This window comes from Danio rerio, chromosome 16 (assembly GCF_052040795.2).
Source record: "Danio rerio strain M-AB ecotype USA chromosome 16, GRCz13ab, whole genome shotgun sequence".
Classification (NCBI taxonomy): domain Eukaryota; kingdom Metazoa; phylum Chordata; class Actinopteri; order Cypriniformes; family Danionidae; genus Danio; species Danio rerio.
In genome coordinates this window covers 53,262,501-53,287,363 of record NC_141036.1, presented here as the reverse complement: position 1 = coordinate 53,287,363, position 24,863 = coordinate 53,262,501, and the positions used below count along the sequence as shown (strand labels likewise).

The window sequence follows — 24,863 nt, the reverse complement described above, 5'->3', positions numbered from 1 at the left end:
ATTTCTTTTTAATTCAAGTTTTTTATTGTTTTATTCTGGCTCATGACAAAATAGTGCAAACACATATTACAAGTGATCTCTCGTGGCCTACTAAATGTAAAGCCTGAATGAATACAGTGGTTACTTGGACAGAAGTACAATATTATTAGGAGAACCTGGTGAGTAGTTTTTAAATTGTGTTACAAGACATTGTCTCATAAGACCAAAAACCTTCCCATACTGGGGTTCATACTGGGACCCCTGCTTAGTCCTTAATATGTAATTTGTAAAGTAAACGTTCATACGAGGCTGTTGTAGTCATTATATTGGCCCACTCTTTTGAATATTGGGAGTTTTCCAGTGTTTTCAGATGACTCTAGCTGTCACTGAGATTCCCACCATGATGACTGTGAACTCTCCTTTTGTAATATTTGGCATCTGTTCCCTATCTCCCAGTGTTCATTTGAATTGTAATGATTTTTTTTTTTTTTTGCATCATTACTCCAGCCATCAAACGTTTTACACCAGTACATCAGAAAATATATTATTCTTATTATATTTTTTGATCAGTGCATTTGATTAATTTCTTGATTATTTCATTTTTATTATTGCTCTATATTCTAAGCATCACTTCATGTATGGCTTTGTGTGAGGAATAATCTAAAATTTAAAATGTTTAAAAACAACAGTTTAAGCTTTAGTATTTTTCTTATTCAAACATTTTCACAGAGACAGAGAGAGACTTGCTGTACGTTGGTAGAACTAAACTATTTCCTGAATTCAGAAGTGCTTGAAAAAACTCCCAACTCTGTAATTATTGCTAGACCTTTAAAGTGCAGGATGGCTTCCTGCTCAATTATCAGAGGAGATTACAAAGTTATTTTAAGACAAATATCTGATCATAAAATATGAATGTTAGAGAACTAATGCTGTGCGCAGCATGATGCCGAGCATACTTAAAAAAACAAAGCTTGAATAGAGGAATATATTTCCACCCACAAAACTTAAATTGATGTCTCCTCTTCTCTCAAAACACATTTGCATAGCAAATTTGAATGTATGCAAATGAGAATTTGAGATTTATTTATTTCATGCTTTTAGACAAAACATCTGAAGAAAAGAATGTTACAAAACAGACTTGACAAAAGACTTGTCGCCTATCCAAGTTTTAGGATCAACAAATAATAACTTAATAATAACTTGACTTCTAGTTGATCATTTGGTATCAGAAGTGGCTTATATGAAAGGCAAATGCCTCTAGATTACGCCTATTTGATCAAAATAAAATATAAGCATGCCTTAATTTTTAATTATTTAAATAGGACAGTAAGGTCTTTCTTTGCTCAGACAAAAGTCTTGTCACTGAACAGATATAATGTCCAGTTTACAATATAAAGTCATGGTGCAGTGGAAAATACATTAATATTGTGTAAGGGTGCTTTCACACCTGCCTTATTTAGTTCGATTGAATCGCACTAGAGTTCGTTTCCCCTTTTGGTACGGTTCATTTAGGCAGGTGAGAATGCAGCAATCGTACTCGAGTGCGCACCAAAAGCGGACCAAATAAGCGTACCGAGACCTGCTTGAAGAGGTGGTCTCGGTACGCTTTCAAACGAACCCTCGAGCGGTTCGTTTGTGGTGAGAATATGATCCGTACTAAAACAGGTCCAACCGCAAAAAGTACTGCGCGTTTTGGACTTATTCAGCTGCCGTAGGCCGATGCGCTGTGCATTATGGGATATGGAGGAAAAATATTCTGTTGACAGCGCTTTACCAACAGAGAGAGAGAGGGGAAAACATTACCTGATGGATCGTTGGTAATATTTCCGCAAGATGACCATGTTGCAGTTTAGCTAAATTAATTCACGGCTCCTCCTGAAGTGACGAGCGATGCATTAAACACTGTTTTCCAGCCGCAGCTGCGCTTCATTTTCGTAATGTATAGTTTGTCGAAAGCAGGGATACAATCAGCCAGTGCAGTCGTCCCTCCAGAGTAAAAGGTTTTGTTTACCTGCGGGAGTTCACTGGCATTTTCCCGCACGTGAATTCTGACCAATCAATAAGCAGTTTAGGAAATATGTTTAACAACATCTGGCCAATGAGAGATGTGGATTTTGTCAGATGACTGCATTTTGGTTCGTTTCAACTGGTTTGGACCAAAGCCAGCAGTGTGGTGTGAAAATGACCCAAAGACGGCAGAAGATGCAACAATGTATCATTTATTGCACTTGGTCCGGACCAAATGAAGCGAACTACAGATGTGAAAGCACCCTAAGACTCCCATGGGCTTGGACAACTGCATCCATACAACGATATCCTGCATCCTGTCTCTAGCATGCCCCCATACTGAACCATGATTTTTCCTTCACCAAACTTGACTGATTTCTGTGAGAACCTTGGGTCCATGTGGGTTCCAATAGGTCTTCTGCAGTATTTGTGATGATTGGGATGCAGTTCAACAGAGGATTCATCTGAAACGTCAACCTTCTGCCACTTTTCCAAATGATCAACTAGAAGTCAAGTTATTATGTATTGCTCTTACAATTGGAATTGATGACAATACTTTTGTCAGGTAGTGTATATCTGAGTGGCAGCTTGTTGAACAAGGAAAAAAAATTGACAGGTTGCTCCCACCTTCATGTACGTAAACTCCAATCAGACTATAGATGCAGTTGAAGAAGGAGAGGACGTTATTTTGATTAAAAATCATCAGGTTACATCAATTAAAAAATAAACATTCCTTAATATTACTTAATATATATATATATATATATATATATATATATATATATATATATATATATATATATATATAATTTGTTTTGTTTTTTTAATACCATCCTCACACAAAATTGATTGCACGATTTTTTACAAATTTAAAAAGTGACTAAACAAAAAAAAATGTACTGTAAAATACTGTAACAAAAGGAGTCAGGGTACAACAGAGTTGAGGGTCCAAACGCAGTTAATTAAGAATTGTTGTCAGGCAGGCAATGGTTAACAGGAACAAACTGTTTCATGTGGGTACTCCAGAAGTATAGTTGTGATCACAGACAGTAGTTGGTGCAGGCGGCTAACAGCATAAACAAAGAACAAAACAAGGGTCACGAAACATGAGAAGGCTAAACTAGGTTATGCTTTGTAACGCTACAGACAAACAAGACAACAATGTGTGTGTGTGTGTGTGTGTGTGTGTGTGCTGTGTTTATAGTCCACTTGTTACGTTTTTGCAATCAGCGGGAATCTGGGTCAGGTGTGTGAGTGAAGTGCAAAATGGCATCTGTAGTTCATTAAAGTGACAGATTTATAGTCCTCTAGTGTTCTGCAAATGCAAGATCGCTGGTGATCGTGACAGCAGCATGCATAATTGTTATAACCAATTGCAAGTAAACATCACAACCCAGGCTCATTCTGAAAACTTAGCCCTGTGGACGTTTCTGAAGAGCACGAAATGCGTACCGGGGGGTATGTATTATTGCAGTTTTTGTTTTCACAAATCTGCGAGAAGCCGCTGTGTGCACTTTTTCATATCTCAAATTTCTCTCGCGAGTGCAGTTTGCACCTGCTGTTCTCGCATAAACCCACTAGAGGCCGCTGACGATTGTCTGTCTAACTGACTGAATGACAGAATGAATGACTGTCTGACCATCCGACCAATCGACTGACCCACCCTTCTCCTTCCCTAAACCCAACCAATTTTATCAATTGACCTGCCCACCATATCTTGCATCCTGTAATAAACGTTCCAAAAGCTGTTCATGAAGCAATTCTGAGGGGGAAAAGCAAGAGAAAAGCTGACAGTTGCAAAAGGAAAGTCAGAATGTCATAACTGATGCATGAAATTCAGATTTGCAAGAAATAAAGTCACAATTCTGTCTGAAGTGTAAGTCAGTCGGAATTTTTTTTTTTAAACTTTAACTTTAAATGCAACACACTAACACATCTTAGCAATTTAAGCTACAAAAAACTGCAATCATGAGTTTGCTATCTTGCAATTATGAGGAAATAATGGTCTGTTGTGAAGGAAAACAGCCAGAATAGCTGGGAATAATGTCAGACTTGTGACATATAAACTCAGAATTGCAAGAAATAAAAATCAGCATGACTGTAACAACATAATTGGGCAGGTACGAAGATGGGGAAAAAAAGTCAAAGGTCATCCCACCTGTGCCAAACATCAGTAGACACTGATGTGACCATCAGAAATATTGATTCTTGTTTCATGTCATATCATAACCCATTATATTGAGATTCTGCATGTAGATGGAGGTTTCAGCTGCGCTCTGGGAGTAATTGGTCTCTGGAGAGATCAACTCCACCTCTCTCTCTCTCTCTCTCTCTCTCTCTCCATCTAGAGCTCAACAGATGTAAAGACTCCTCGTCCTCTCAAACCGCTCAGACATGGGACACTTCAACACACAAATATTGCTCATCTCCTGCTTATTATTTACATGTTACGAAGCAGAAAAAATCAAAACCAGAGGTCTGCGCCAGAAGGATGTCGACTACATAGAGAAAGTAAGACTCATTTTTTATCATTTCAGTCACTTTTTGGTAACATTTAAACAATTCACTATATTTATTGCCTTCTTATTGCCTGAATAGTATTAACTCATGAACTGTTTATTAGCACATAAAGTACGATCCTATTTTACATCCCTACCCAATACCTAAACATAACTACTACCTTACGAACTATTCAAATTAGTGGTTTATTGTCCTTAAAGTCTTAGTTAATGGTTTGTTAATAATGTGAATTGCGCATTAAAATAAAGTGTGCTTTTTTTGCATTTACTTAAGCGCAAAATAAGTGTATAATCATCTTCTGTAAATGCGTTAAAAAAATAAATAATTGCTCATAGGTTGCACTAACTAATTATATAAATGGTTTTCCTAAAATTCTAGTCAAATGTTGATTTATGTATAGGTCAGATCACTTACTCATGTTATAAATTTGATTGGTAACACTTTAGTTTAAGTACCAATTCTTACAATTATCCAATCACTGTTAACTTGGGCCAGACGGAATCTCAGAACATTTTTTTTTATTTATTTCTGTGCAGATTGTGTTAAAAATCTGCGGATTTATGCAGAATTATTTTGGGAGTATCATACCTAAAATCTTAATATATGAAATAAAAAGAAATACCTTTTTAACTTTTATGTAATGTTTATAATGCAAATGCAATTAGATCCACTTTATTTGGTAAACAAAGCAAGTCTCTCATATGATATATCTACTAATATGACTTTATAAACTGTATTGTAAATAAATCATATGAATATTTTCGTATTAGTCAATAATTATACTGAAATAAATTTAGAAACTGAATAAATACACATTTACACACAGTAAATAAATTAAAGTAAATAAACAGAATCAATGATGGGCTAGAAGTCTGCGTAATTCTGCGCGCGCAGATTTCGTGTGGGCCTACTTATAACCTGTCTATTAATTTAGTTTTGGCTGTTTATTAGCACTTATAAAGTATGATCTCATTCAAAATCACTAATCCTATCCAATATCTAAACCCAACTACTACCTTACTAACAACTAATTATCAACTTGTGCTTAAAGCGTGAATTGCACATTAAAATAAAGTGTGATCCACTTTTTTGCTTTTACTTAAGAGCAAAAAAAGTTTATGATCATCTTTTGTCTGTGTTTAAAAATAAGAATTGCACATAATATGCACTATTTAATTATATAAATGTTTTTCCTTCATATTATTATGCTTTAGTTTAGGAACCACTATGTGGGTATTACCTGCCTATTAATATGATTTTGGCAGTTTATTCATACTTATGTATGATTTTACATCACTAATCCTATCCAATACCTAAACCCAACTACTGCCTTACTAATTTTTAATAAGCAGAATATTAGTAGTATAATGAGCTAAAAGTCTTAATTAATAGTTTATTAATGGCGAGAATTGTACATTTAAATGAAAGTGTGACCATTTGATGAGAAATGTTTGATATTATACTTGAATGCAAACTTTTCTGATCATCTAAAGAAGCAAGATGATATTACTAGAGGGTTGTTTACATATTTATATATATATATATATATATATATATATATATATATATATATATATATATATATATATATATATATATATATATATATTTAAAGAAACGGGGTTCGAGTCTGGCAAAGAACAGTTCCAGAAAGCAGGGAAGACAAAACCAAAAGCCAAAAAGTAAAATAAACAAGTAAATAACCTGGTTAGAATGTAGTAAAATCTAAAAACGTGGTAAAAATCAGGCGGCCATGAGGGCTTTTCTTTTTCTCCATTGATTTTGAAAACAATGTCGGTTGGGTTTAGGGAAGGGGTGGACACTGGTCAATTTGTGTTTTTGAAGACACTATCGGTTGTGTTTAGGGAAGGGGGTGGGTGCTGGTTAATCTGTGCTTTTGTAAAACACTATCGGTTGGGTTTAAGAAAGGAGGTGGGTGCTGATCAATCTGTGTTTTTAAAAACACCATTGGTTGGGTTTTAGGAAGGGGATGAGTGCTGGTCAGTCGGTGCTTTTGAAAACACTATGGTTAGGTTTTGGGAAGGGGCTCGGTGGGGTGGATTGGTCAGTCGACAGTGACCTCTGGTGGATTTACATGAGATAAGCAGGTGCGAATAACACTCGTGAGAGAAATTTGAGATCTCAAAAAGCATACAAAGTGGCCTCTGGTGGCCTTGAGAAAACAAAAACTGTACAAAAAAACAAAACAAAAGGGGAGCTCCTGGGACGTATTTATTTCTCTCCAGTAATGTATGTATTAAAATGTAAAAACTTAAAAAGGGTTTCGCTATTTTGGTGAAAACTTTCTTTTTTTCGTGGAAAGGTTGACATTTGGATGGAATTGCTCATTAGAAGTTTTCAGTCCAGGACTAAAAAGGGAGATATCTGGACTTTGTCTTTCAAAAACTCTTTTTTAAGTTTTAAAGACTCTTTTGAGCTATCTGAAGGAGCTCATCACATCAGAGTGCTTCACTTTTAAGCGCAAGAGTGACTGTAAAATAATTGGCTACGCCGGCTGATTCTGTCTCTTTAAGGAATCAATATTACAACTGCGATTTCCTGCAGACGGTGCAAGTTTTTCCCCTTATTGACTAAAGCCTTTTGCCAATATTGAACAATGCCAGATTCATTTTTGCAGATGCGAGAAGAATATGAGTCTTGGGGACCGGTTAACCGAGCGGTAACAATGGATTGATTCTTAAAAAGCATGTGACAAAGCTGTTTAAACTCTGCTCAAAACCCACGCACAGTGAACTGCTTCTAAACAGTGTGCTGGAAGCCAATGAGAATGACGTATTAGACACTCTCCACTGGGACTATCTACATTACAGTACCTTTTTCATCTGCTGAAGTAGCCTAGTGTATTCAGTTATTGCAGGCCAATGTCTATACACTGACTGTAGTATACTGTATGCTTTTTTTATTGGAGTTTTAAAAGGATATGTAAGAAAATACTATTTCTTTTAAGTAAATAATTTAAAGGAAGTGAAAATTATGGAAGCATGTTTCTTTATTTCTAAATTTAAAAAGTAGTTGTGAATATTTATCTGCAAGTGCACCAGTAATTGTGACCTGTAATTGTGAGTTTTGTGCATTGTAAGTAAAATATTCTAAATTTGCCCTCATGAAATAAGGGCTGCAGAAAAAATAAATCTAATTGCAATTGTTACACCTGGCTCAAGGATGTAACATAATGAGGGAGACGACAAGGAGAAGTATGATCAAAAAGAATATTTATTTAGCTCAATTTAAATTATATAATCAAAATATCAGTATCAGTATGTTCAATCAGTGTGAAATGCAAATGAATGGATGCGGTAAATGTTGTCAGTGATAGTGTATGGATGCGAAAGAAAGCATAAAGGCCAAATAGGAGCACGGCTCTGGCCAACTGCCAAGTGAATGGACAGCGGCCCCGACAAACTCTCTGCCGGGGTTTAAATAAGGGCGCTGACCAGCATCAGGTGCGCTGAAGGCACGCCCCCAATCTGGAATCAAAATCAAACACAAACAAAACAACGCAGTCCTAACACAATTTATCTGATCAAAATTGTGGTTTGCAATTTAAATGTACCAATTTTAATGTGATTTACTAAAATTTCTTAAAAGAGCTCCAGGTTTGATCTGGTGAATTTAAGCTTTATTTAATAAAAAAGGCAAGACAATCTCGTACGTGACTTTGTTCTTTGTGTGACTGAAATGTAGGCAATAGCTATGTTTTTCATCCAAATATTTTAATTAAATTAATGTGAAAAACTGCAGTAACGCATAAATGATATATGCGAATAAAGCAGTTTCCATCCAACAAGTCAAAGAGAAGAAAATCATCACTTCCTGATTAAACTGGCACCAAATATCAACAGTAAAAACAGAATTTATTGCGGTAGAAGAAGCTGCGTCAATCTTTTCTTTACTTAATAAACGTACTTGCACCTCAGAAGACAATGCTGACACTCAATGAACACGTGGGGGCGTTTACAGCCATGAGACGCGGAGAACAGACGCTCTTAACACGCTCCAGATGCTCTGGAGGTCAATAATAATATAATAACATTAATTTTGAAACAGTTAAGGTGTTTCAAAATGAATGAGGAATACAACAATTAAGACGTGTTTTAGTGTATTCAGCCTGCTGGTTTGTCCATTCACACATATTTTTATCATCATAGGATCTCTTATAACAAGCCTTTTTTAATGCACATACTGTAATTGGTTCAGTAAGTGTTTTCATCGTAGTTTATGCGCATATTTTCTATTGAATAAAAGTTTATCCTTCTCAGTTATGTGCGTATTTTCAAAAGTTATGTGCATCATGATGTTTCCATCTATCATTTTTATGCACAAATCCAAAATGAGCATTAAAATAGGTGTGTGGAAACGTAAGGCTAAGGTGAGAAATACCGCTTCATCTTTACAAAAGAGGACGAGACTAACAGAAACTCATTGCACCAAAGAAACACCAAGCATAATCACAAAGTAAGCTCCACTGTGTTAACACAATGCTCAATTGGTACTAATGGGCCCAAAGTGTGCCAAGAAAATGTTTCTCATATAACACCACCACCAGCCTGAACTGCTGAGACAAGGCAGGACGGATCCATGCTTTCGTGTTGTTGACGGCAAATTCTGACCCTACCATCCTAATGTCGCAGCAAAAATCAAGACTCCTCAGACCAGGCAACATTTTTCATTCATCTTCTATTGTCCAATTTTGGTGAGCCTGTGTGAACTGTAGCCTCAGTTTCCTGTTCATAGCTGACAGGAGTGGCACCCGATGTTGTTAACAAGCAGTTAGACAGTACCTAATAGTACCTAATAGTACCTAATAAAGTGACCGATGGGTGTATAAAATCTTTAAATTTAGATTGTTAAATTAATTTATAAATTTTTTCTTCAGCTTTAGTCTTTTTATTCACCAGGGGTCGCCACAACTGAATGAATTATTGTTTTACAGACTTATTTCTCTCTATATATATTGTTTCTTATACATTGTAGTATTTCAAACTACTGAAATGTCAATAAAAGTCACTTTGTTAAATTGTGGAATTGAATTTTCAACATTAAAAGTCGACAGAGCAGAGATCGACATCCCATAATGCAAATTACAACGGCAAATGAACTGAAAATACTTGGGAATCACAAAATACGAAACCTGTTAACATATTTTTATGGTGTAGTGGTGACGCAGTGGTTAGCACGTTCGCCTCACAGCAAGAAGGTCACTGGTTCGATCCTCGGCTCAGTTGGCGTTTCTGTGTGGAGTTTGCATGTTCTCCCTGCGTTCGCGTGGGTTTCCTCCGGGTACTCCGGTTTCCCCCACAGTCCAAAGACATGCGGTACAGGTGAATTGGGTAGGCTAAATTAATAAATTCATGGTGTAGCGATTTGTGAAAAATAAAGTTAAAGAAATTTAATAAAGAATTTTAACAATAAAATGAATAATTAATTTAAAAAAAAATTCTCATCATACTATAAAAAATAATTGATCATTAAAAACCTTTTTTAATCCTGTGAGGAAAATGCTTCCAAAACAAAAAAATATATTTTCCAAATAATTTTTTTTTTTAAAGATTAACAATTAATAATGGCTAAATTAGTGATTTGCTCACATGGAAACAACTTTAAATTTACCAAACAAACCATCAAAATAAAGTGTGACCCAATATTCCCTCTCAAACATGTACTAGAAGGACCTTGAGATTGGCAGAAACACACAACAGCCTCGAGAAATGGCACGTATGAGAAAATGTGCCCCGGTATTGACAAAAATGCAAACTGCAACCTCTAGTGGATTTGTAAAAACTAAAACTGCAAGAACAAGTAGTATAGGATACATATTTCTTGGTTCTAAAAAATGTTGCCCTGGGCACATATTTCCAATGAGCCTGGGTTGTTATTCACATGAACCCTTTTTCGCACAAGCCCAAAACCACTTCAAGCTAATTAAAGGATTTTAATTTGAAATTTTCCATCTCCATCATCACTCATTTCTCATATGATACTTATTTATCTCTCTATATATATTATTTCTTATACATTATATTATTTCAAACTACTGAAATGTCAATAAAAGTCACTTTGTTAAATTGTAGAATTGAATTTTCAACATCAAAAGTCGACAGAGCAGAGATCAACATCCCATAATGCAAATTACAACAGCAAATAAACTGAAAATACTTGGGAATCACAAAATACTAAACCTGTAAACAGATATTTTTATGGTGTAGCGGTTTGTGAAAAATAATAAAGGTAAAGAAATTTAATAAAAATTTAAATAATAAAATGAATAATTAATAAATAATTTTTTCTCATACTATAAAAAAGGTTGATCATTAAAAAGTTTTTTAATCCTGTCAGGAAAATCCTTCCAAAAAAATATATAAATATATTTTCCAAATAAATTTTTTTTTAAGATTTACAACTATTAATGACTAAATTAGTGATTTGCTCACGTAGAAAAAACTTTATTAAGGATCTTTGCGTAATGTGTTCAGTTTCACATTATATTTATGGATGTGAATGAACTGTGCGTATTATTCTAGCTCTGCATTCTGAACATCGTCTCTGTGTCTCGTCATCAGAGTCAATTGAATTTACAGCTGTTAGCTGTTAAAAATTCCTCGCCTCGTTTCATTCCTTGATTGCTTTAAAATCTCCCGAGGTCCAATTCAAGACAAATTTAATATTCATCTTTTGCATAATTTTATTCAACAATCTTGCCAGCATCACCATCTGCATTTTCATCAGTACGTAACAAAGTTTAACTTTGAATAGTCCAGACATAACCAGCAAAACACATGTCTGATATTCCACAAAACTCAGTTATTCCTTATAAGTGTGAATCATGTTCTTAATGCATGTGATTAAGCTTTCAAGGCCTCAGACGTGCTTTATGCTAGTTGATGAAAACTAACATTTATGTGTGGCCAAGGTTTGTTCTCCAATTTTGTCAGTTGGTGGAGTTTTCGGGATGGAGATGCTCTTCAATGGATCGTCCTTCACCAGTGACATTCATATTAATCTGAAATCAGTAACTAGAAGTGCAGCGCATTCAATCTGCTACCTGCTTGATATATTGAATATGCACTGCAAAATGAAATACTTTTATCTGACTTCTCAACATTTTCCTGTTCATCCTTTTAAATTGGCTTTGACACAATCTATGGTTTAGCCAATGGCGATTTTTTTCATCAGCCTGAGTTAATGCGCATTTTGAAGTATCATATGAGAAATGAGTGATGATGGAGATGGCAAATTTCAAATAAAAATCCTTTAATTAGCTTGAAGTGGTTTTGGGCTTGTGCGAAAAAAGGTTCATGTGAATAACAACCCAGGCTCATTGGAAATATGTGCCCAGGGCTACATTTTTGAGAACCGAGAAATATGTTTCCTACACTACGTCTTCTTGCAGTTCTAGTTTTCACAAATTCACTAGAGGGCGCAGTTTGCATTCTTGACAATGTCAGATTCATTACGGGGGCACATTTTTTCATACGTGCCATTTCTCGAGGCCGTTGTGTGTTTCTGCCAATCTCAATGTCCTTTTATTACACATTTGTGAGAGAATATTTGGTCACACTTTATTTTAAAGGGCACCTATGGTGAAAAATCTACTTTTCAAGCTGTTTTGACAGACATGTGTGTAAGTTTAGTGTATAGACCGTCATATTTGGGTGATATAAACACACACAGTCCTTTTTTTTCAACTTAACAACATAAAAACTGTAGACCAATTGGAGCGGTTTTTAGATCGACTGCAACTTGACGTAGGAGTGCGGTCCCCCTGCCTACCAATATTGATTAACAGGCACGTGTCACCTAATTCTCAGTTTGTTGTTTCAAACTGCGTGCGATGTCACTAAAGGAACACCCTCTATTTTTAGATCATCGGGCTCATTGGGCTCAACACAAGATCAGCATTCACCACGTGATCGCTGTAATCTGAATTATTAACTTTGTTTGTTTGTAGGTAGGTTTGCAAAGTAGTGTACTTTTCATTGCGTCTATCTGAAACTTCAGCCATTTGCTTTTCTCGAGGTCACAGAAGCTCCCTGTGAGAGTGATCTTAACTAGGTGCGTGCAAAGGAAAGTGTAAGCACATTTGCCTCACGTGAGTGTCCCTCCATTGGAAATAAAATAACAAACTTGCCTGCAGGTTGCACACTAGAAGCGGCGCTCTGCGACACGAAGCGCCATGCATTTTAGAATTCTAAACATAAGTTTCTGTCAGGGTACACACAACGGTGCTTCAAGTCGGCGGCTGTCCGTGGCTCCCAGCCAGGATTCAGGACACTTCATGTTTCTGCCGCACCACAGAGCGCCATCTGAATAGTTTCATTTTAAATAACATGCAAATGTGCATGTCTGATGTGCCATGATGCGGCTCTAAGCGGGTCATGTGGTGCCTCAGTCAAAATTAATTCAGTGTGCGTGGTTATTAGTTTCGGTGTACAAGCTCGGAACTTTGAACTAGCACACAGTTGGCTGTAAAACTGTACAAACACAAATGATTGTGTAGTCTCTGCTTGGTCTGTGTCCGAGGCGTACATGTACGGCTAAATGCGGATCCTTCTCTCTGTCAGCCATGCTGCTCGCTTCTCTCTGTCAGCCTGTCTGTTGCAAACACAGAGCAGGGGGGAGCTCTTGGCTCCGCCCGTTTGTTAGGTTGGGCGGGAATTTGAAACTAATTTTCATGTGAAGGACACGCCCCTAAAACAGCGAGCTGTGTACACACCCCCCAAAATAACACATTATAGCACATTATAATAAAATAATCTAAATTGTGTTATGAACTGAACCTAAACTGGCACATTTAGAAGAACCATAATATTTATATTAAATCAAAAAAGGGGTAAACTATGTGCCCTTTAGTGGTCCGTTTATTGAATTTAAGTCACATTGCTTCTACATACAGGGCTCAACAAAAAGGACCGGCCCAGGGCCAGAGTGCGAAACGCTCGCGACATTAAGCAGGATGGTTACTGGCCCGATCGTGCTGCCTTGTTACCAAAGTTGTGGGCACCAAAGAATGTTAAGTTTACACATCTGTGCACAACTTACATGTAAACACATGAGCGGTTAACATCTTAATACTCAATACTCACTACTCTTGAGTACTTTTAAAAGGGCTACTTTTAATCCTACTTTAATTAATATTTACAACAGGTACTTTTACTCTACTTGCACTATATTTTTGGGCAAGTAATGATACTTTTACTTGAGTATGATTTTTCACTACTCTTTCCACCACTGTATGTAACTCAGATACTAATTGTGAGAAGTAACTGGTAACTATAACTAATTACTCTTTTAAAGAAACGTGCCCAACACTGCTCATGACCTACAGCGTGGTTTTATCCCAGGAAAGTATAAGACCTGAAAGACTTCAACAAATTAGCACAGCTTATCATAAACCATAATCAGTGCAATACAAAATAAATCAAGAAGCACTATTGATCACAGACTCCCAAAAAACTGGCTTAGCTCTGGAATCGTAGCTATAGTGTATGACCCAAAAAAGTGTATTGTAAATGAGTGTATCAGGTGAGCATTCCAGCACATCTATCATTGTAATGAAAAACCAAGGTAATCCTTTTGAATTGGCCGGCGGTGGAGGGTAGATTACAAGAGGCTGCGTTTCTCATTCAGACCAGTCTGGAAAGCATCACTAATGAACTTGGCAAGCCGAAAACGATGCTTCGTGTGTTTGCAGGACACTCAGGTGTGTTTCTGTCAATAAAAGAGCAGCGGAGCCGAACGCACCGGCAGGGTTGCAGCACCGCGAGCTTATAAATATGAATACATTTCGCTTCCTGGCTCGCCCGTGGCCTGGATCGGGAAGATTTATTACCTATTTAAGGGCCCTTATTTCCACAGTTCTCTGCTCGCGGGCATGCTGATTAGAAGCTGCATTACTCTTACAGAAGAGGCTCAGGTGACTTAAAGGGATAGTTCACACAAAATGGAAAATTCTGTCGTCGTTTGCTCATTCTTCAGTTGTCACACACTTGTTGAATCTTCTGTTAAATGGAAGTTAAGGTATTCTGAAGAAAACCTACAACCATTGACTTCCATAGTATTTGCTTTTCTTATGGATGTCAATGGTTACCGGTGAACATTCTTCAAAATATCTTCTTTTGCATTAGAAGGAAGGAAACACTTACAGGTTTGGAACTACTTAAGGGGGAGCTTTATTTAAAAATCTAAATTGGGGTGGGGGGTCACTACTTGGAAAATTGTCATGATAAATTAATAATAAAATAGTTATTTCTGCAAGATTGTTAAAAACCTGTAACCCTTAACTTCCACTGTATTTGTTTTGTCTATGGATGTCAATGCCCACATAGCAAAATTTCTCTGGCCCAGCTCTGGCCCACACAATCAGGTTTTGCTTGGCCCACAATGCCGCAGTGAATTACGGTACATGACTGGACCAAATCTGGCTTCCAGACAAGGGCCAAACACAAGTCTCAGCCAAGTTAATAACTCATAACTGGGCCTGAACTGGGCCAGATAGGTTGGTGTGTCACGATTGCAATGAAATTGATAAACCCATGGAGTGATGCGCTTTAGGCACACTATGGGCACGCTTTTTCCTCAAAGTGACCTGATTGGTAGAATTGATTTTCTTTACTCAAAAATGATTTTAGTGTATTTTAAAAGGGGGTCAAGACTGGCCAAACTCACATGGCCCACTTATCAAATTTTTAAATCTGGGCCAAATACTACATTTTTCATCTGGCCCAAATCTTGTGTGCCGCCTTAAAAACGGTGCCACCTCTGCCAAACCCGGGCCATGTTTGGCCCACATGCTGTTTGCCAGTGCCGGATGAATGCCTGCTGTGCCAGCTTTTTGCCAAATCTGGGCCAGAATTCTTTGCTACTAGGGTGGTTACCACGTTCTAACATTCTTCAAAATATCTTATTTTGCGTTCAACAGAAGAGAAACTCATACAGGTTTGGAACCACTTGAGGGTGAAATTTATTTTATAATCAAAATTGAAATATCGCATGAAACATTTGTAAATAAAGAAACGTATTCAGCAAATGTGTTTAAGTGGGGGGGGGATCACTTCCTGGAAAATTGGCATGATAAATGAAAAATAAGCTTATTATTTCTGCAAGATTTTATTCAAACACGTGAGTTTTTTTCTGTTGAATGGAAAATTAGATATTCTGAAGAAAACCTGAAACGATTGACTTACATTGTTTTTGTTTTTCCTATGAATGTCAATGGTTACCGGTTTCCAACATTCTTCAAAATATCTTCTTTTGCGTTTAACAGAAGAAAAGAAAATCATACATGTTTGGAATTATTTGAGGGAGAGATTTAGTTTATAAGGCAATCATCGAATGTGTTCAAGAGGGTAAATTTGGCCTAATAAATGCATAATAACATTATAAATTCTGGGCTTGACAGTGGCACAGTGGGTAGCATGATCGCCTCATAGCAAGAAGATCACTGGTTTGAGCGTGTTTGCATGTTCTCCTCGTGTTGTTGTGGATTACCTCCGGGTGCTCTGGTTTCCCCCACAGTTCGAACACATGCGCTATAGGTGAATTGGGTAAGTTAAATTGTCCGTAGTGTATGTGTGTGTGAATGAGAGTGTATTTGTGTTTCCTAGGACAGGGTTGCAGCTGGAAGAGCAGCTGCTGCGTAAAACATATGCTGGATAAGTTGGCGGTTCATTCCGCTGTGGCGTTCTGCAAGATTTTATTGCTTCGTAGAAAGTTGGTTTTAGTTTTAGTTATCCAATCACATCACCTGTTGTGATCAGAATCACATGGATTTTTTTGATGCACATGAAAAAATGTATTCGAAATTTACACTCACAGGCCACTTTATTAGGTACACCTTACTATTACAGCGTGGGACCCATTTTGCTTTCAGATCTGCCTTAATCCTTTGTGGCGTAGATTCAACAAGATACTGGAAATATTCCTCAGAGATTGTGGTCCATATCGACATGATAGCATCACGCAGTTGCTGCAGATTTTTCACACATCCCAAAGGTGCTCTATTGAATTGAGCTCTGGTGAGTGTGGAGGCCATTTAAGTACAGTGAACTCATTGTCATGTTCAAGAAACCAGTCTGAGATGATTCGAGCTTTATGACATGACGTCTTGGCCATGTCTACATGCCTAAATGCATTGAGTTGCTGCCATGTGATTGGCTAATTAGAAATGTGTGTTAACAAGCAGTCGGACAGGTGTACCTAATAAAGTGGCCGGTGAGTGTATCATAGCTCTTTTGTATTTAATCCTACTCAGTCATGCATTTTTTACAATTTATGCCCATCTTGTTTCTATACAGCATTTTAATGCAAATTCCTAATATACATATGAAAACAGGTAGATGGAGATATAGCCTAGGTGTAAATGTTTATTGTGTGGCTGTTTCTCTAATGCGCAGACATTTGCACCAAACTCTGAATAGCCACCCCATTATGCATGCATTGTTTCTGCCTGATCGGAGAGCCGATGGTTGTTCCACCTGGCATTTTGGCGGCGTTTGCCATCCATCAGTGGCGTTGGCAGTATCTACACCTCCTGAGCTACTGTTCATTAAAATGCAGTTTTTGCTCACACACACACACAGGCTCTGCCGCATTAATGACTTGGGTTTTCAGGCCTGGTGTTGAAGATCAAACGCTCCACACTGTGTTTGACTTTTATTAGTGGCATTTGCTAAGGCAAGTAGCATATTACACTAGCATGAATGATACCTTATATCTGTGCTTTTGGTTTTTTTTATTCATTCATTTTCCTTCGGCATAGTCTCTTATTTATCAGGGGTCGCCACAGCGGAATGAACTACCAACTATTCCAGTGTATGTTTTACGCAGTAGATGCCCTTTCAGCTGCAACCTAGTACTGGGAAACACCCATACACACTCTTATTCACTCATGCACTCGTACACTACGGCCAACTTAGTTCATCCAATTCACCCATAGCGCATGTCTTTGGACTGTGTGGGAAGCCGGAGCACCCGGAGAAAACCCACGCCAACAAAGGGGGAACATGCAAACTCCACAAAGATATGCCAACTGACCCAGACGGGACTCGAACCTGCTGTGAGGTGACAGTGCTAACCAGTGAGCCACCGTGCCGCCTGGGTTTTTAAATTAGTTTTAACATTTAACAGTGTTTTTTATATAATGTTTTACAACGCAGTCAATGATTCATTCATTAAGTCCCTTCGGCTTAGTTCCTTATTTATCAGAGGTCACCACAGCAGAATGAACCGCCAACTATTGTGGCATATGTTTTGCATAGCAAATGCCCTTCCAGTCACAACCCAGTACTGGGAAACACCCATCATTTAATTTGATTTAATGCAAAAGCTAATAAAGCAAAATGTGTTGCATTATGTATTAGTCACAGCTTTTATTATCTTTTTATTATCATTATTTTTGACATTTTTCTGTTTTTATTGATTTTATTAATGCTTTAAATGTAAATGTTTATATGTATTTTATGCTTTATTTATACATACATGTGTATATATATATACATACATACACACAGTTGAGGTCAGAAATATTAGCCCCCTTCAAATTTTTTTCTTCTTTTTTAAATATTTTCCAAATGATGTTTAACAGAGCAAGGAAATTTTCACAGTATGTCTGATAAATTTTTTTTCTCTGGAGAAAGTCTTGTTTGTTTTATTTCGGATAGAATAAAAGCAGTTTGATTTTTTTTAAACACCATTTTAGGGACAAAATTATTAGCCCTTTTAAGCATTTTTTTTTCTTGATAGTCTACAGAACAAGCCATCGTTATACAATAACTTGCCTTATTACCCTAATTAACCTAGTTAAGCCTTTAAATGTCCATTAAGCTGTATAGAAGTGTCTTAAAAAATATCTAGTAAAATGTTATTTACTGTCATCATGGCAAAGATAAAATAAATCCATTATTAGAAATGAGTTATTAAAACTATTATGTTTACAAATTTGTTGAAGAAATCTGCTCTTCATTAAATAGACATTGGGGAAAAAAAAACAAGCGGGGCTAATAATTCAGGGGGGCTAATAATTCTGACTTCATATATATATATATATATATATATATATATATATATATATATATATATATATATATATATATATATATATATATATATATATATATATATATATATATATTTCTGCAGCTGACGTCAGAACTGCAGAAACATGTTGCTACTTCACAAACATCACTTTAGAGCTAGTGTTTGAATGATTCTCTAGCGTAATGTCTATGATGACAAAACAGGTGATTTTGCACACATTTTACGATTATAGGGCTGAACAGCAAGAAATACCATCAATCTACAAAGATTTCCTAGTATTTCTTTGTTGCAGTCGTGAAATCACAATAATTAACCCTGAAAAGATTGCATAGTTGCATGCAATTCTCACCTGAAAGCCTCAAAAGTACATTATGTTGTCCAACAGCTGCAATATTTGTCAAACTGTGGTAAGTTTATTCATCTGTTGTCACTCTATGTGGACGGAGTTATGCACAAGGGTAAAGAGGCTGTACAAGTGCCATTATTGCAGAATATTGCATGGCTATCTGCCAATCAGATTTGAGAACCAGACAGAACTGTTGTAAGTAAATCGTTTTTTATGTAATAAAATTGGTTTTATTTTAGCATTTCTTTTTTGAAGTTTTTTATTTAAATATTGTTCAATTAAGTAAACGTTCAACATTTAATTAGGTAATGTTTTTAGTTAAAGGTTTTAAAAACCAAGAGACTTGAAATTATAATTTTTTTAGCAAAACTAAAGCTTATATATATATATATATATATATATATATATATATATATATATATATATACATAATTTCAAGTCTTTTAGTCTTTAAAACCTTTATTTAACTAAAATTATTTATATATAAATTATTTATTTATTATTTGTATATCAAGTTAAGCAGAACTTAACAATAGAAAATGTTACTTGGCAACAAGCAGAAATCAAATCAGTTAAATAATTGTTTATGTTTTGATTTTAATAAGTACAATAACTACTATACATAGTAACTGTAAAAAAAAAATAGTTTGCTTTCCATTTTGCTAGCTTCTGTCAATTTAATTTCAAAATTACCAATTTAACAATAATTATTCCTTAACATGAGGCTTTCCTGCGTAATTAAACACTGTCATGCATTAGTAATGTTTCTGTAGCACATATGAACTCAGCTTATTGAGTTTTCCCATGTGTGCATATGTCAATGAATGCCCTATTAAAGCTGTTTATCTGAGACTTTGTGGGATCAGAGAAGGAAGCAGACGATGAATCACAGTTATAATGGACAGATGACTCAGTCACCATCCATTGTGCAGAAATGGCATGGCTGTAAGAATCATCCGCAGCCTGGTATTTTCATCAGTAACCAGAGACCACACTGCAAAGCTCATACCAGACGCATTGCATCAACTACAGTTGGATGAGGTTGTTAATACGTCTTACAGGCTCTCAAAATACACTATTTAAGCACTCTGCTGTTCCCCTTGAAATCAATATTAAATGTTTTTGGGTTGTTAGCATCTATATATTAAGTTTTAAAGGGACAGTTCACCCAAAAATGAAATCTCTTTCTTCATTTACTCACTCTTCACTTGTTCAAAACCTGTTTGAGTTTCTTCTGTTGAACAAAGTAGGCTATTTTGAATGTTGCTGGTAGCTGGCACCTATTGACCCATTCTTCTATACATTCCCTACATCCAACGTCATCCCACCCCCCACCAATTAAATTTTCTTCACCTACAATGTTGGCTCAAACGTACATTAATTAGGAAGGCCACAATAAAAAATATGTTGCAGTGGGTAGCGCACAGTCACTTCACAGCAAGAAAGTCTGGTTCGAGCCTCGGCTGGGTCAGTTGGCATTTCTGTGTGGAGTTTGCATGGTCTCCCTTTGTTGGCATGGGTTTCCTCCGGGTGCTCAGGTTTCCCCCATAGCCCAAAGACGTGCTGTAGGTGAATAATTGTCCGTAGTGTACTTTATGTGTGTATGTCTTGGTCCTCCAGTTTGGGGGTTGAGCGTTGGGGTAACAACTCACTTCAAAAAATATGGTGTGGCTAACTATCAACTTCAATATAAATGGCCCTGGAAGTAAGTAAATAAGTATAATAATAATATATTAAAATATAGTAATACACTTTTTTATTTGAAAAGATTTATTTATCAGGATATAATTTTTTTATTAGGGACTTATTTGGTTAATTTTGCACTCTTGTGTATTTCTTATTTGTTTTACTATTAATTTTTAGGCTTGGGGTAGGGGTAGACGTTAATAAAATACAATAAATGGGAAATTTAATAATTAATATCAATAATTCTCATTAACTTCCGCCTGTAGCCGCATGTGGATTGATAATAACAGCCTTTTGAGCCTAACTGTCGGCGCAGAAGGCCCCTACTGGCCCATATCTATCATCTGATAACCATTGACAACGCCCATTCAATCGAGTGATAACATTCAAATCGGCTAAAATATAATAATATTATGGCCCAGTAGGTAGTGCTGTCACCTCACAGCCAGAAGGTCACTGGTTCGCGCCTCAGCTGGGTCAGTTGGCGTTTTTGTTGGAGTTTGCATGTTCTCCCCGCGTTTGCGTGAGTTTCTTAAGGGTACTCCAGTTTCCCCCCCAGTCCAAAGACATGCGGTACAGGTGAATTGGGTAGGCTAAACTGTCCGTAGTGTATGAGTGTGTATGAATGTTTCCCAGAGATGGGTTACAGCTGGAAGGGGTTGACGGTTCATTCCGAACCGAAAAGCTGAAAAGAAAATGAATGTAGGAATGAATGAATAATAATAACAAAAAATATTTAATCAAAATAATAATACAGTGTTTTTAGGAGGATAAACCAATCTGTTATCATATTTTAGTGTTATTTGGAAGTTGTATAAAAATAATAATAAGAAGAAGAATTAAATAATAAATAAATAATAACAACATCGTTTTTTAGCAGGCTAAGGCAATCTCTTTTCATTTTTTAGTGTTATTTGGGAGTTGTAATTTCTTTATTTTCAACTTGTGTGTGTATATATACACACACATATGTATATATATATATATATATGAGCAATATCACACGAGTAGCAGTGCGATATGGCTGTATATCGGCACTGGTGGGAGGTGTGCGATGGAACGAGGCCGCAGGCCAAGTGCCTTAGTGCCCCAACCAGTGCCGATATACAGCCATATCGCACTGCTACGGGTGTTATATTGCATTTATACAACAGTTTGACGACATAATTGTATATAAAAAAACAAAATCAAACATGGAGAGTCTCAAAAACCCTTTTGTATGTGGAACTACTTTCTTCCGTGTTGGATTCAAATCATAAGCTGACAGTTAAACAGTTGAGCAAGCATCTTTTAAACTTTAGATCTGTAGTGTCTGCTTTTTGCTGGCTGTATGTGGGCGGAGTAATACACAAAGAGTAAAGAGGCTGTAGGAGTTCTGATATTGCAGAATATCGCACGGCTATCAGCCAATCAGATTTGAGAACCAGACAAAACTGTTGTATAAAAATATATAAATAAATACTAAATAAAAGCACAATAATAATACAGTGGCTGCATCCGAAATCGCCTACTACTCAGTAGGTACAGCATTTGTATTAGAATTTACTACTCAACCATTAGAAAAGTACCTTCTATATATATATATATGAATGTGAATAGTATAAATGGATCTCGGACAAACTACATCCATTTTGTTCACTTTACCTACCCACGTCAGTTGAGTTGCTTCACTCCTGTTCATGAACTCACTCGTAATGCATCATGGGATAGCATTGCATCCATCCAATGCGCACTTCAGAATCTCACCAGGAGTAGAAGGTCATCCGGGTACTTCTCGCATACTGAGTGATTTTTAAATTCTGTGAATTCAGACATACTCAGCTCACATACTATTTAGCGTACTGTATATTATGAAAGTATGCAATTTCAGACACCACCTATTGCTCAGTGAAGTAGTAGGTAATCTTTGAAATGTGAGTTTTTTTGTTTATTTTAATATTCCGATTCCCTTGACTTTTGTATTTTATTAACTTAAATAACCTAAATAGCCAGGTCCATCATGTTTTAGGGTCCGCTTGAAAACATTTCATGCTATTTGAAACTGTAGTGCGAAAATGTTTTATTCATTTGTTTGCGTTGTGAGACTTTGCGACACATGCTGTCAAACAGAAGAGGATCTTTTCTCAATTTCCTGGCGTTTTTTTTGCAATGTGTTTTCTTAAATTGCAGCATGTTAAGCTCTCTCGGCCACCATAGGGTTTTTGCCTTTTGACATAAACATAAGAGCGCCGTAATATTTCAGTGTTTCTGGGAGGGTAAAGCAATCCGTTTTCATGTTTTAGTTCAGACTTAGATATTGTTTGACAGCTGTTTGGCATGCTGTCCCGGGAGAGAACCCTGAGCTCGGAGATAGTTGAGCCCAGGGCTCCGATCTGGTCCATAGATCATGTGAGGGGAGTACGAGATCAGGTGGTTCTCGAGAGCTCCCTCAAGGTAAAGGAGGAAAGAAGGAGAAGGGGTGGATGAGGGATTCCTTCAGAAAACAAAGATAAGGGAGTAGCTCTAGCTAGGCTACTTAAAGTGAGTTTGGATTAATCTGATTGGCTAACTAATGAGTGTAGATGGGTGGCCAGCTGGAGTCAATCATATCACGTGCTCCTTTCGAAATTAGTTTGAGAAACTTCACTTGGAAGTTGTAATTTCTTGATTTTTAGCTTGGGCCATGTCTTGCAGAGGTTTGACCTGTGACCTCTAGAGCTCATTGCCTGAGTCTGCATCTTAGTTAATATCAGACATGATTTTATTCTCAGAACTTCAAATTTTATTCATGAAAAAAATGACCTGGACCTGAGTGATGTCATTGCTACTTCATACCTGGATGGTCTGCTACTTCCTCTAGAAATGTAAACTCTAATACTGCCCACCACGCATTGTGCTTTGAGTGTGAATTTGATTGTAATTGTAAACGCTTGTGTCGAATCTGTGTGTGTTTCAGTATTCCGGCTGCCTGCAGGGGCCCGCAGGCACTCCGGGACGGGATGGTAATCCGGGAGCCAATGGGATTCCTGGCACTCCAGGTCTGCCAGGCCGAGATGGGGTCAAAGGGCAGAAGGGCGAGTGTGTGAGCGAGAGGTTTGAAGAGCCCTGGAAACCCAATTATAAACAGTGTGCCTGGAACGCACTCAACTATGGCATCGACCTGGGCAAGATCACAGTAAGAGCACACTTTACCACAGTATATATATACACTACCTGATTAAAGTCTTGTTGCTTATCCAAGTTTTAGTAACAACAAATAATACCTTGAAGTCTAGTTGATAATTTGATATCAGAAGTGGCTTATATGAAAGGCAAAAGGCCTCTAGATTAATTTACCACAATAAAATATGACCATGCCTTGACTTTTAATTATTTAATTAGGACAGTAAGATCTGACTTTGCTTAGACTAAAGTCTTGTCACTGAACAGAAATAGAGTTCTACTGCAGTTCAACAGATGTTTTGGAAAAATCCACCTTCTGCCACTTCCAAATGAAGTCAAGTTATTATTTGTTGCTCTTTCAACTGGGATCAACAACAAGACTTTTGTCAGGTGTGTATATATATTTATTTATTTATTTATTTTTATTTATTTTTTTTGTGATCATAATTTTTATTTTGTTCCATTAATTTTTCTATTTTAATATAGATCAAATTTATGTTATTTATTCATGAATAATCTTATTTGTTTAGAAACAAATGAAATGCTAATTTGACTATTTACTTATTTCATATTTATTTTATATATATTTACATTTTTTACATTTTATTTATTTTAACTGCAATATTGACTGGGTCAAAATTTTTGTAAGAGGCCATAATATTAACATATTAATACATAATAATAACATTGGTTTTAAATGAATAAATATATGTGGGGTTTTTTCAGTATATTTTGTATTCATCAATGATTTATTTGGTTATGTTTGCACTTAACCGTATGTATTTCTTTTTTTATTTACTCTGTTTTCATATTTTAGTTTTGGAAGCTGTATTTTTTTATCTTTGGCTTTTTTAGATTTTAGAAATTTTAGAAATGTTGCTATGTTTAATATTTCAAAATGTTGTTAGCATTTTTGTCATCGACATTTAAAAAAATAAAAAAATAAAAGCACAATATTAATTTACAGTGTTTTGGGGAGTGTAAAACTGCAGTGTCTGTTTTTAAAGGCATAATATTTCTAAAGGGACACAATTTACCCATTATTTTCCTCAATTGGCTCCAAACCTTTTTTGGATTCTTCCCCCTACTGAACACAATCTTTTATACTTTGAAGAAAGCTGAAAACCTG

General features: G+C 36.4%; 1 protein-coding gene across 1 annotated transcript in view; it reads left to right on the top strand.

Annotated features, from left to right (window-relative positions):
- The window catches only part of cthrc1b (collagen triple helix repeat containing 1b), a 43,820-nt gene that overhangs the window by 9,840 nt on the left and 9,117 nt on the right, over nucleotides 1-24,863 (top strand). Inside the window, exons 3-4 of the mRNA XM_087288254.1 lie at nucleotides 4,335-4,497; nucleotides 23,529-23,747. Coding sequence (XP_087144380.1) covers nucleotides 4,381-4,497; nucleotides 23,529-23,747 — 336 coding nt within the window. The 5' untranslated portion in view covers nucleotides 4,335-4,380. The remainder of the gene's footprint in view (nucleotides 1-4,334; nucleotides 4,498-23,528; nucleotides 23,748-24,863) is intronic.